The sequence below is a fragment of the Podarcis liolepis genome, assembly GCF_965112155.1.
Source record: "Podarcis liolepis genome assembly, chromosome: 10".
In the NCBI taxonomy this organism is placed as follows: domain Eukaryota; kingdom Metazoa; phylum Chordata; class Lepidosauria; order Squamata; family Lacertidae; genus Podarcis; species Podarcis liolepis.
In genome coordinates, this window is record NC_139562.1 from 68,114,098 (window position 1) to 68,127,440 (window position 13,343).

General features: G+C 39.9%; 1 protein-coding gene across 31 annotated transcripts in view; it reads right to left on the reverse strand.

The window, feature by feature from the left end:
• The window catches only part of KMT2E (lysine methyltransferase 2E (inactive)), a 60,201-nt gene that overhangs the window by 10,337 nt on the left and 36,521 nt on the right, over positions 1-13,343 (reverse strand). For 14 of the 31 annotated variants that reach the window (XM_083463913.1, XM_083463884.1, XM_083463906.1 and 11 more), the window contains 8 exons: positions 13,109-13,226; positions 12,212-12,321; positions 11,550-11,814; positions 9,043-9,141; positions 3,780-3,944; positions 3,076-3,384; positions 1,719-1,787; positions 79-330 (listed from right to left, as the gene is read on the reverse strand). In XM_083463913.1, the coding sequence (XP_083320039.1) occupies positions 79-330; positions 1,719-1,787; positions 3,076-3,384; positions 3,780-3,944; positions 9,043-9,141; positions 11,550-11,814; positions 12,212-12,321; positions 13,109-13,226 (1,387 nt within the window). The remainder of the gene's footprint in view (positions 1-78; positions 331-1,718; positions 1,788-3,075; positions 3,385-3,779; positions 3,945-9,042; positions 9,142-11,549; positions 11,815-12,211; positions 12,322-13,108; positions 13,227-13,343) is intronic. The other 17 variants (XM_083463888.1, XM_083463890.1, XM_083463889.1 and 14 more) reach the window with 3 other exon arrangements.

Consider the following 13,343-nt stretch of genomic DNA (forward strand, 5'->3'; position numbering starts at 1 on the left):
TGTAGATATTTCACAAGATTTAAGAAATAGCTATTTGTCTTAATATCAAAAGGAGGAAAAACAAAAAGGAAACACTACCTTCTTGCAAGAGCCAATGTTTTCCACAGGTTCTTTTCTGCGCCTCTTTTCCGAAAGGAATGGCGATGTAAAACGAATATAGTGCTTAGGAGTAGTATATACATGTGGGCTGTAAGTGAGACCGGGCAAAGAATTCAGCTGTGTAGCCAAAACCTCAGGATCTGTCGTTATACGCAGGGGCCTTTCTGAAAGGCTGTCCGTCGGTTTTCCTGTCTTCTCGTTCTTCTCACTTAACCACTCACTCACCAAGTGCTAAACAGAAAAGGGAAAAGTCAACATAGCCCTTCTGCTGAAGGTAGTTATCAACTGCACATTAAGACCATGTTCAGTACTATGGGAGAGTGCAAATACTAAAGTAACTAATGAAGCTGTAACTGCAAACAGATACACCATTTATAGGTTCACTGGTAATCCAAGTAACTGACCAGGTTTGCACAATCAGGTTAATGGCTTCTAAACAAGCAAGTTTGTAAGCCACTTTAAACCCTTGGCTTTGCATCATATAGCTTCTTTGAAAGCCATTAACCTTAATTCCTGATCAAATGGGGAAACTGGGGCTTCCTTGCTCGTTTCCCTGCTCTCAGGAAGGAATTGTGAGTGGGTACCCAGAGCTCATGCGTATTCTGTCTTATTAAACCAGTATTTAATTGTGTAGACATGGCTGCTGTGTCAAGGTAAAATATACTAGATGGTAAGAGCTGATTTGCTGTCAAATCCTAGAAAGTGGTAAATTTGTGGTAAAATGCCACTGTTTAAAAGTTTTAGCCAGCAATGCTGATGTCAGCTTTTTTTACTAATGCTACTGAGAAACAACCTGCACTCTTAAACTAAGTGATGTGTGTACTACAAGCATCAGCAATCGTTTTTAATTTACTTGTTCCTAAGTTTTCTGTCTAAATGCATGCAGGGTGGCGCGGTGTTCTTGTACAAGAGGCCTTCCCTTGTGTTTTTTTTCTAATGGGTGTCAACATTTTTACCACACACAAGCCCTGCCATTCTTTGCTCACTGAGGCAACAACCTAAAGCACACTCTTAATTCAGTGAGACTTATTTCTGTGTAAACGTGAACAGGATTGGACTGTTTAAGCCAGATCAAGCGGCTTGTCCTCTCTTAAGTTCTTATCAATCTCTTTATCTTAAGAAAAGTTTGAATTTAAAAACGGGACTTTCCTGGAGCTGTTCAGGTGGCAGCAGTGACCAGGAATAGACCACCCTTTCAATTTATCCAGTTACTCAAGCCTTGTTAATATCCACATTGGGCTACTGCGACATGCTGTCTGTATGTAGCTGCTGTTGTAAACATCAGAAACATATTTCCCGGTTGTTACTGCAGGCTCTAGAACTCTCTCCTTGAGAAGCTTGCCTGTTTCTCTCTGGTCTTCTGATGAAAGCCCCCTCTTAATTCAGAGGCCTCTGGTGCTATGGCAGAATCCTTACCTATTATTTACTGGTAATATTGCATTATTTAATATTGTTGTGCTGCATTCACTTCATTTAACAGTTTTGTTTTTGTTAGTTGCCTTGGGTATTTTACACAGAGGGGCAGGATAAAAATAAAAATATTACAAACAATAAATCTACAGCTGGTGGCATGCACACAAAAGAATATGCCCGGCCATTATAGGGAATGGGAGACATACCTCACAAATTTGTGTCCAGCCCTTCCCATCCTTCTGGTCAAGGAATGTGAGCTGCAAGGAATGTGTTCCCTGAATGAATTGAGAAGGGAGAGGCTGGACTGGGATATAGGCTTCCCGGAATGCTCAGGTATGCTGAACATCCATGCATATGTACCACAGAGGAAGAGGGAAACCAGACTACTATAGAAACCCCTCCATAGATGCTGCTCTGCATGCACTGAACTGGAGCAATCCCGCAGTTAAAAGATGGCCACAAACTTTCATCTCCCTTTTTAGGATTTTGTTTCTACTTAGTGGAAAAGAAGCACTGAAAAACAATGACTACTGCACTGGCTCTATTTCTGTGACACCTAGATCACTATTTCCTTCCAAGCTAGCAGCAACTGAAAGCAAACCCAACCCAAGAAAACTACTGACTGTTAGCAATGCCATGGCCTACGGTTTCACAGAAAAAGCCTAACATGAGCTCTTTCAATATCTTCATAGGGAGGCTATGCTGTGTTTTCTCCCTCTCAGTGGAAGGCAAACTCCAGACCTACGAGTCCTCACAGGAGATGCATCCTATAGGACAAAATAAGAGATGTCAACTGTTCCTGCTTACAGACAGACACTCAAATCATGACGTAGGCCCCTTAAGGTGCAATAATTCAGTGTTGTGATCTTCCCTACCCTGAAAGTCATTGCATTCACTTCTCCTAGATAGGAGGGTAACTCCCGGGCGGTATCAGGAAGTATGGAGACCTTTTAGCCTTCCCTTCATTTTCTGACTTCAAAAATTAAGTCAGCGTTCCCTGCCCAAAATCATTGGAGACGGAGGAGTAGTCCCACCACCCAGAGGTCTTCACTTAGGTGTCTTGGGCCTTTGTGCAGACCTACCTTAACATATTTTGTGGCTTTTTTGAGGTCTCTCCAATGTCTCGCACCTCTCCCTATTTACCCATCTCATGATGGCATTCTGGTGTCTTGGATGGGGGGTGGGGCCCCCTCCTGTTAACAGGGGCCCCTGATCCTTACCCAAGGTTTCCTACCAGAGACTCTGTCTCATCTTCTGCCTTCTAGTATCCAGGTTCCTCCCTATTTCTCCTAGGGGAAGTGAGTGTACAAGAGGAAGAAAGCACGCTTGCCTTCTTTAAATAACGCATCTCGGAACCCTGCAAGGTCTTCTTGTGGTACCCCTGCATTACTGCACTTGCTCAAACAAGAAACCACGGCCACTCCCTCCTCCTCATCCCAAAACAGAGCTGATAACCAGGATATTCCTGCTTAAATGCTGCCCTGAGCTGCTTTGCAAAGAACATCACAGCAGACATTTAATACACAAATGAAAGTATCCGTTTGAGCTTAGAAATACACTTACCTTTTTTGTTTTAGGATATTTAGTAGGGCATTTGTTAAGTGCTGGGGGTTCTGGTTCAGGAACTATTTCAGGAACAGTTGTCTCAGTTTCAGGCTCAGCTGAAAGTGCAGTGTTTTCAGGTTCATTGTGCTGTGAACTAACTTCCACATCAGGAGAGGATGGTTGAATATCTGAACACATGCTAACAGTTCTGTGCCTTCTCCGCTGCTGTCCGATATGAGTTCTGCTCCGAGAGAAACTTTTTCTCTGTTTTGTCCTATTGACTTTGGCAGGGGTTGGCTTAGTGGCAGTTTCCTCTTTTGCTGGTTCCTTGTAAAATGCATGAAACACCAACGTCAGATAAACTGCATACCTTGTATAGCTAGAAAGAATAACCGCTCTGTAATTTTTCCAATAGTAAGTACATATTTGAAAGTGATTTTTAATGTGATTTCCCCCTATCCCAAAATATTCATTTTCAGCAATGGATACTTTGGTATCACATAATGACAGTCTTCTTTTAAGAATATGCAAATTGTTCCAAGTACCATTTCAGAAGTCTTGAGTTTTATAAGGGATTTTGAAGGCACTCTTTTGGGTCAACACAAAGCCTTGATGATGTGAAAGAAAGCTGCTTATAGCAGCAAAGTGTTGCCCAAATCACATAAACAGAAAAACTTAATCTTTCAAGTCAGCTTAAACTTAATAAAGTTATATGTCACTACCTGTACAAATTCTGTTTCGTTGATGATCTGCGTTTCCTTGCATTCAGGTTTAATTTCGGTTTTAGCTGTACTAATTCTTTCCAAAGCCTGTTCTCTTCTTTTTTCTCTTTTTTCTAGCCTGGCAAAAGCTTGAAGAATGGCTTCCATTTTCCGTTCTTCTCTGGTCTGAAGAATTAAGCAACATTAATTTTTAAGCAATGTATGCTGAAGATAAAATAAAAGTACATAAAACTTAGCCATGTTCCAACTGTTTCTGCACAACGGCCAAAACAAGTTACAGGATCAGCACTATCATTATATACTAGCTTATATACTGATGTTTGACACTCAGGCACGGCACTGTGGTTTTTTTTAACTTGGAGCAAAAGAAAACAAATTAGGTACAGACCTGCCAATAAACAGCTATGTATTAGTGCAAGCACCATATTTATAAATTTCAGTCAATTCCTTATACGGTACAGAAAGAAGAATATTAACTAGAATTAAAATACAATAAAATACAATAAGCTTATTAATATTTTTAACAGAATAAGATGCAATGAAAGTATATGATGTACATTTTCTGTGCACGTCTATATGAAAAATGCTGTTTCAAAACTATATTACACCCAATTTTAAATCAATATTGCTATCTTCCCGTTTGAACCTGTGTTGAATGAAAAAGCATCTTTCCATGATTTTTTTAAAAATACACTATTTTATAAACACCTGTTTATAATTTACAGTTAACAAAGTGTAATTTTGCTCCTCGTCAAATTCCGCTGAGTGTACCAGAGCCTGTACAGACAGACAACATTAATCTGTGATGGTGGGATACTGGGGTTTAGACTTCTTAGAGCATGATAAATGCATTCATTTAAACCTGCTATGCAACATTTTCACATGTTAGGAAGGCATAAGGTGCCCAGTCAAAATGCCAACTTCTGTTCCTCAAAATGGTAAAAAGTAATGCATGGATGATAAGGAGCATTTTAGTGCACTGGCTGTTCTCTACTGATGTGTAAAAATAAATTTTGTTCCAGAAAACCTTATCATCCCAATTTCTATTTAAGTGTCATCTAGTATGACAAAGCATTCCAATTTTTTATCCATTATATTGACTTTACAATTTTTTTTTAGTAGTCTTAAGAACGAACAATATTATTCAAACTATTATTTGATTATGTAAGCCAGGGGACCTCCAACAGGCACTTTATGCATCACCAATAACTCACCAGATCCCTGCATTCATGGATCCAATTTTAATGAGTCTTTGCTCTTAACTTATCACTCTTTCATCACTCTTTCATAAGACAACAAAGTGAAGGGAAGGGGAAAATGAAAGTAAATCATCGCTGAACTACCAGGGATCTTTCAAGTGATGAGAAGCAGTGGCCTATGTTCCTGGGAGAGATGGCATCACACTACAAGGAATCAAACAAAATTTCCACTGTAACTAGGGACCACACACAGAGGAACAGGCCCCGTGCGCCTTCAACAGAGCCTCGGGAGTGTGTGTCAAAACACTTTACTTCAGCAATATGTCTATGTGGTTTTATACCGATAGAATTGCAAAGATCTCCACCAAGGTTGGTGGGATCTGTAGCTGCTAAGAAAGGTCTTAAAAGTTCCAGGAAGCAGTTCTTACACCTCACTGCATGAAGCCGAGGAAGTATCAGCCTCAGGTACAAAGTTGCCTTAACATTTTTGTTTCTTTGTCCTAGCAAGCTAGGAAGTGTTGTGTGCCCCCATCTCCCTTTATCAGCAAGTACCTTCCAAATGCTCTTGTTAATAGTCAAGGCAGCTAAGCCATGCAGCTGGCACACCTAGCTACAGGGAGAAGAACTAGCCAAGTCTGCTCTATTTCTCTAGACTAGAGAGACAGGTCACAACTTAAGATAACAGAGTTTACCTACTACCTCACAGTGTTTGCATTCTTGCATTCTGCAGTCAGGGCTCCCATTTCTCCAGTGGTGAAGGATAACACTGGTTCTGTTTCATCACTTTGTTACAACGTCATGCTGTGCCCTTTAGGGCTCCCAATTCATTTCCAGATAATAAATGCATTATATAAAGGTAGTATAACTGGAAATTCTGTGTCATGCTTGGTGGTAACATGATTTTCATAGCTTTTCACCGATAAATGTGGAGGACCTCCTAACTTACTCCCTTTAAATTGCATCTGGCCTATTCATAATACCACTCCCCCATATAAGACCAAAAATTTCATCACAGAACATGATCCCTCTTCACCCTTATACAGGTGAAAATGATTAACTGGAACTTGGCGGAACATTAAAAAAAAGGTTATAGCATGTACAGTGGTGCCCCGCAAGACGAATGCCTCGCAAGACAGAAAACCCGCTAGACGAAAGGGTTTTCCGTTTTTGAGCTGCTTCGCAAGACGATTTTCCCTATGGGCTTGCTTTGCAAGACGAAAACGTCTTGCGAGTGTTCCGATTTTCCCCCGCTCCCCCCTTTTTTCTAAGCCGCTAATAGCCTTTTAGCCGCTAAACCGCTAAGCCCTTAATAGCCGCTAAACCGCTAATAGCGCTAAACCGCTAATAGGGTTGCTTCGCAAGACGAAAAAACCGCTAGACGAAGAGACTCGCGGAACGGATTAATTTCGTCTTGCGAGGCACCACTGTATTATCTTCTGTTGCACAAAGCAATTGAAGACCCAAGATTTGCCTACTGTTTTTAATCCTTTTGCTACTGAAACATAGAGAAAACAGGCTACTTTCATCACAAGTTTTTCTTAGCACCGGTATTTTTCCTTATGACAAGGAATCATTTAAATATTAACGGTATATTAAAAGGTAACTCAGAAGCTAGAACCTCTAGAAAAGGTAGTCTATGAATCAATTTAACATGATCAAGATACAGCATAAAATAAATGCTGATGCCACAGGTGAATATAACATCCTAGTATAGGCAATATGAACTTTCATCAGAAACATGGCACTACCCAGCAATCAGATGCCATGCACTCTGGTCATAAGACTAGTGGAATAATGAAAGACCCACATAACACCCAGCAGTGTTCACACTTTTGCAATTCCTATTAACGTCCCTTCGTATATTACATTATAAGCCTCTCTTTCCAGAGACCTAAAAAATGAGGCCTCCTCACTCAAGGAAACTGCCAACAGAACAGAAACATCTTTAAATTATCAAACTACTAGTTTGTGTGCTAGCTCAAAACTGTTGTGCAAGTGACTTTGGTGATTGGTAATAACCACCCTCACCCATATATATTCCTACACAAACTTAACTGACAGATCTGTAAAGCTGATGCAGTAGAGGGATCTTTTACACACATGTGGTGGTTGTGTAAACATGCCCAAGAATATTGGGAGATGGTCTATGAGATAAAAAAGATCTTCAAATTTACATTCCCCCCAAAACCTGAAGCCTTCTTATTGGCTATAATTGGCAAAGAGATACCAATGAAGGCACGTAATCTACTGTGTTATGCAACAGCAGCCAGAATAGTATATGCTAGAAATTGGAAAGAAAGAGGAATTCCTGTGAAAGAACAATGGCTGCATAAATTGACAGAATTTGCAGAATTAGCAAACATGACACCCAAAATAAGGAACCAGAACAACAAACAGACTAGGGGCAAGTGAGAAGGCTTTGGGGAGTATTTAAAAAGATATGATACCAAAATCAAATTATAGCAGCGGCAACCTTATGAGCAACAGCAAACTACAACCAAGGAATGAAAAAGGGGTAAAGTAACTGGTAGGCAGAAAAAAACAAGGTATATCTAGAATGCCTCAGAGTGTTAGGTTGGGAAGTCTGTACAGAAACAATGTATGATAGGAAAACATGATGTGTATCAGAAAACTGGAAAAACATTAAAAATTAAAATTAAAGCTGATGCAGTTAATTATTTCCCCGAGCAGATGCAAGATTACCAAAGGAAGATTTCCCAAATGATGATGTTTTATGGATGCTATCCCAGTAGCAGCACAGCTCCTGCCCCCCCCCCTGCATCCCTGAGGAAGGGAAGGGGAGGCGTCGTTCCTCAGAGCAAGGCATTCTGGGAGCAGTGGCCTGAGATAATGGGGTGGCTAGACATGTAACCAATTACAGCATGTGATCATGTAGAAAAGTGGCAGCATGTAGTCACTCTCCTAGGCCACCTTTCCCAGAGTGCCACCTGCCAAGGAGGAACACCCGACCTCAGAGTGGGGCACAGAGGAGAGGTGTGCTGTCTCCACATTAGTAGCAGCAAAACAATGAAATTAAGGGGAAGGGCGGGGGGAATAAGAGGTGTATCAGCGGCTCGCTTTGTACTAATTCTGTGAACAGTTATGTCTTCATCCAAACTTTCTCAACTGCTCAGTCAACCCTCACGTTTCATTACGTCAGGATTCTCCCAGTTTCCTGACCCCTTCTGATGTGCCTGTGCCCCTGACTGAAGTTCCATATTTGAAAATTAAATAAGGCAACATTCATACAGCAATGCAAGTAGTTTGTGTATTTTTTATTAAGGGCAAGGTATCTGACTTCTCTTTGTTAAATCTACACAGAGGAGGGATCCCCCCCCCAATCTTCAGACATCTACTCAACTTGGCTGATCACTTATGGAAAATACTGGGATTTTATCTTATCTCAAGGTAGAGAAAGTTCATTCTTTGATCTGCAACAAGACTTCAGCAGCGCAAAATCAAGAATACAGTGGTGCCTCGCAAGACGAAAAGAATCCGTTCTGTGATTCTCTTCGTCTAGCGGTTTTTTCGTCTTGCGAAGCAAGCCCATTGACGGATTAGCGGATTAGCGCTATTAGCGGCTTATTTGCTGATTTGCTGATTATCAGCGGATCAGCTGATAAGCGGCTTAGCGGCTTAGAAAAAGGGGGGGGGAGGAAAAAAACCAGCAGGAACTCGCAAGACATTGTCGTCTTGCGAAGCAAGCCCATAGGAAATTCGTTTTGCGAAGCACCTCCAAAACGGAAAACTCTTTCGTCTAGTGAGTTTTCCGTCTTGCGAGGCATTCGTCTTGCGGGGCACCACTGTATGTAAACTCCCAAGAAAGCGCGTGCGCGCACACACACACACACACACACTCAGCCCTTTTTCAGAAAGTAACACTCAAGCCAAAAATAGAAACACACAGACTCAAGTTTTAGATATTGTTAGCATGTATCAGGAGCAGATTTCAAATATTCTCAAACACTAAACACCTAAGAGAGGCAGCAACGATTAGCATGGGAAGAGCAGCTGTCACCAATCTGTAGTGACAGCTTTAAGCAGCTACTAGCTTCCCAACTTACCATCTTCCTTTTCCTTTCTGCAATCTGCTCCTCTGATTCCATTTCTACTTCATTGCTAATAGGAGTTTTTTCTTCTATATCATCAATAAAATCTGGCTCCTGAAAGATGGAAATGACTGCTTTACAGAAGCTCTACTACTACTACTGCTGCTATAACCGAGGGAACGCCAAATACTATATGATACTTATGCTGCAATTCTATACTCACTTACCTGGGAGCAAGTCCTACTGAATTCAGTGGGGCTTACTTCTGAGTAGACATGTATATAGAATTGTACCATAAAAAGCCTCGCATCACCACTGCAAAAGCAGCCAACCAATTAGCCATAGCAACATGCAAAAGCAACAATTCAAACTTTCATACATCTAGAAATCATAGAATCATAGAATCATAGAGTTGGAAGAGACCACAAGGGCCATCGAGTCCAACCCCCTGCCAAGCAGGAAACAAATATCCAGTGACTAAAGCACTGGATATAAATATATATCCATATATAAATATATGCTTTAACAATAAAAAAGAAACTAGGATTTAATGTAGGTAGTTTTGCCTCCAAAATTGGCCTGACAATCTTTGTTTGGGTTACTTCTAGAACATCACCTCAAAGTTAATAATATATATGCAACTTTGCTAATCCACTATTAATCTAGGTTTTTTAAAATATTTGTTCCTTTACAGTACAATCCCATACATGTCTACTCAGAAGTAAGCCCCACTGAATTCAGTAGGGCTTACTCCCAAGTGTGTCTAGGACTGAATGCCTAGTATGTGCATAAAATTGCCTACTGAAAAATTTCTATTTTATCACAGAGCAGTCGATAAGACTAGCTGCTTGATCCTTTTAAAAAGTTTTTAAGTACTTGATGTGATGAATCCTACCCTCAAAAGCAGGTTTTCAGACACCTAAAGCCAATTTTCACAACTACTAGATGTTTTAAGGGTGCAGAAAATGATTACAAATACAAGATACTCCTGACGGGAATATTACTTGGGGCACAGACGACCACTCTTCATTACAATTCTGTGATTGAGGTACCAGGCTTCCCAAAAGTTGAAAATATACGAGTGCAACTCCACCCCGCCCCCCGGAAAAAAAAACAGTACAACTGCCAAAACACAATTTCATTTTGCTCTGTGTTATGCTGTGGAATTCTGAGCATTTCAGTAGCAGTGCACATTGTGGGTTGAAACACCTTCCTCTCTTACCTCCCAGTTTTAAACACTGTCCACAGCATTTTAATGAGTAGCATTTAAAAAAAAGGCAAGAGGATTTGAGGTGTCTTGGGAGATTGTGCGCTGATCTGCATGGCTCCCAAAAGCTCCCTTTATGTTCCCCTTTAGTCTATCTCAGATTGGGGGTGGAATGGAAGGAGAAAAAATATGTTAAAACAGAAACTAAATCTCTCATGTCCCACTAGACATATGACTTAAAAAGGAAATTAACAGTGATGCCGAGTCAGTGGATCTTACCCTAGAATGATTTTCCTGGCATGCACATAGTCTCCCAAGGATTTTGTTGTTTTCAATGGGTTTGATGGAATATAAAAACTAATCTAAACTTTTTTTTAAAAAAAATGTGGGACACTGAATATCTCTGACAACTGCCACAGAATAGCTAGTATACCCATGTGGCAAGAGAACGGCTCCTATTCAATAGATATGTGCAGATATGCCCTAAGCAAAACAATGGTAACTTGACTCTGCAGATCAGTATCTGTAAGGAAACATTTGCTGTGCCTTGCGAGGAAAATGGAAAAGCAACAAGTACAACTAATGATCGCTTCAAATTCATCTAATCCTCAACCTACACATCATGCTCCTGTTCCATTCCTTAGGAGGAATTGAATTTTCAGCCATGTCCGAGGAAAGAAACATTACTGTGTAAACAACCCCTCCTGCATTTGCCAATCCAACAAATAAATGCTTTGTAAGGATTTTTCTTTTTTTTTAAGTTAACATCCTATGACCTATGTGACACAAATAATGTTACTTCTTTTCAACAGCTGCTTGTATCATGAGTGGGGAACCTGTGGCCTTCTAGATGTTACTGCATTATGATTCCCACCATCCCTAACCATTGGATGTGTAGGCTGGGGCTCATGGGAGTTGGGAGTCCATCATTTGGAGGGGCCATAGTTCCCTACCTCTGTGTTATATCTGAACTATGAAATATAAATGCTACCAGCCTACAAAACCTGGTAAGATCCTGGATCCCAAGGCACAGCATGATGTTCTTACATTTGTGATCTGCAAAAGTATTCCGATGCTGTTCAACAAGTTAATTTTAAAAAATTCAAGATGAGGTACCTTCTACAAAGCCATCCAGTTAAAACAACCCCACCCCCATACCCCAAGCCGGCAGTTCCTTGAAGGTTTGGGAGTTTTATATTTGCATACGGCGTCTTGGCCCACAAAACCTGTGCTCTTGGGAGTTGCCCCAACCACCACCCGGAAGGAAATGGGAAGCTTCAGAGTCATGTGTTTAATTTTAAATATGCTGTAATACCTGATTATTTGAGATTGATAGCCTAAGGGGAGAAAGCTTTCTCTGTCTGTTGTCTGGAAACTTTGTTTTGGTGGCTGCTCCTTCACAATCCAAGGTGATGTTCTGGTTTTGAGTCTCCTTCTCTTTTGAAGCATCTCTCTCTTTTCTGCCCTTTTTTCTTCTAGTATCATATCCAGTATTTATGTTTTCTGTAGGTTCAGAGCCTCGCTTAAGTACTGGGCATTCAGGATTTTCTTTCAAACAAGCACAGTCCACTTTGTATTTGCTAAAAATAAAAAACAAACAAACAAATGAAATATGGAAAAACTTTGCAAAAAACATTTGCACAGTACTGCTTTCTATGCAGTCCGATCCTCTGTAGGCTTACTCTGAATTAAACACCGCAATGTTCAATGGAAAGATAATCTTACCAGCACAATTCATAACTAGTCCATGTGCTAGTTCCATGTACATGTTTGACCCTGCAATTCGAATGTGATATGAATCACAGCAACGTCAGATTCTCTGTTAAACTGTGGGGTTTAAGACCACTGCATTCTAATGGCATCCTATTATTGTAATATTTAAAAATGTAAATGAATGGAGACCACTTGATTAACAATAACACAGCAATTTCATATCTGGCAACTCAGCCCTAATATTTGGTGCCCGACCTGACTTACCAATTTCCATAATCAAAATCGAATGCAATAGTTATTTCTGTTCCCTTTGGAATGTTTTGGATGGAGTAGATATAAAGATGAATGGTTCCATCTTCAATGGCATGTCTAACCTAAACACAGAAAAATAACATATTTAAACAGTTTTTAATATATTTGGAAACAAAAATTGTAGACTTGTTCCACCAAAGTACTTTAATCAGTTATTGTTTCTTTGGTAAAGGCCTCTGTTCAGAAACACTCAACTGAAATAGCAATCATTACTATCAACTTATGTAAGTTATAAAGATATATATAAAGCCCATTCCATTGCTTACAGACAAATTTACAGTATTCCAATAAATTTCTTTAGACTTTGCACATGAATCTAGGAAAACAGTTTTCTGGATACAGTGGGATGTTACAAAAATCATGTATCACTTTGAAGTGGTTGCCTTCTATATCCTAGTGCAGAGATCAAAAGAGCATATTTTGTCCCACATATGCAAAATCTGTCCAGGTCAGGTCCTTTAAGTTAAAAAATTAAAAACAGACCTTCTGTTTCCACATCCTTACCAATACAATTAAGTGGAGGCATAATATATGAGGATTTCAACTAAGTTATATGTATTCCTCTTTTAGACTTAATTGGAGAATCCTGAAAATAGCACCTTTGGAAATATTTATAATACTTTACGATTACAAAGGCATACTGTGAACTGACAGCAACTGTCCTTGCCTTCATTTTAAACTAGCAACACTAATGTTCTGAAACTTTATGTTGAATATATTCACTGAATTTTGTTTAATTTATTGAGCCGCTATTTCATTACCAGAAAATATGTATACACAGTCAAATTGTATTCTGCCACCCTCAGCAAAAGATTTACTATGAAATATTTTAAAACTTGCAAGCCCTACCTCAGCATTGGGTGTACAAGAACGTCTGATAAATCGAGCTTCATTCCCAAAGGTTCTTGCATCTACACACATTTCTAGCCCGTGGAATTTAGAATAGAATAGAACAAACGGGTATGGCCTAAAGGAGTTAAAAAAACCCAGCAAAGACATATCACCACTGTTGGCTTTAAACACATATAAAATTAGTTTTTCAAACATTTGGAAAAATCTGAAAAAATAGGGAAATACTTTTCTA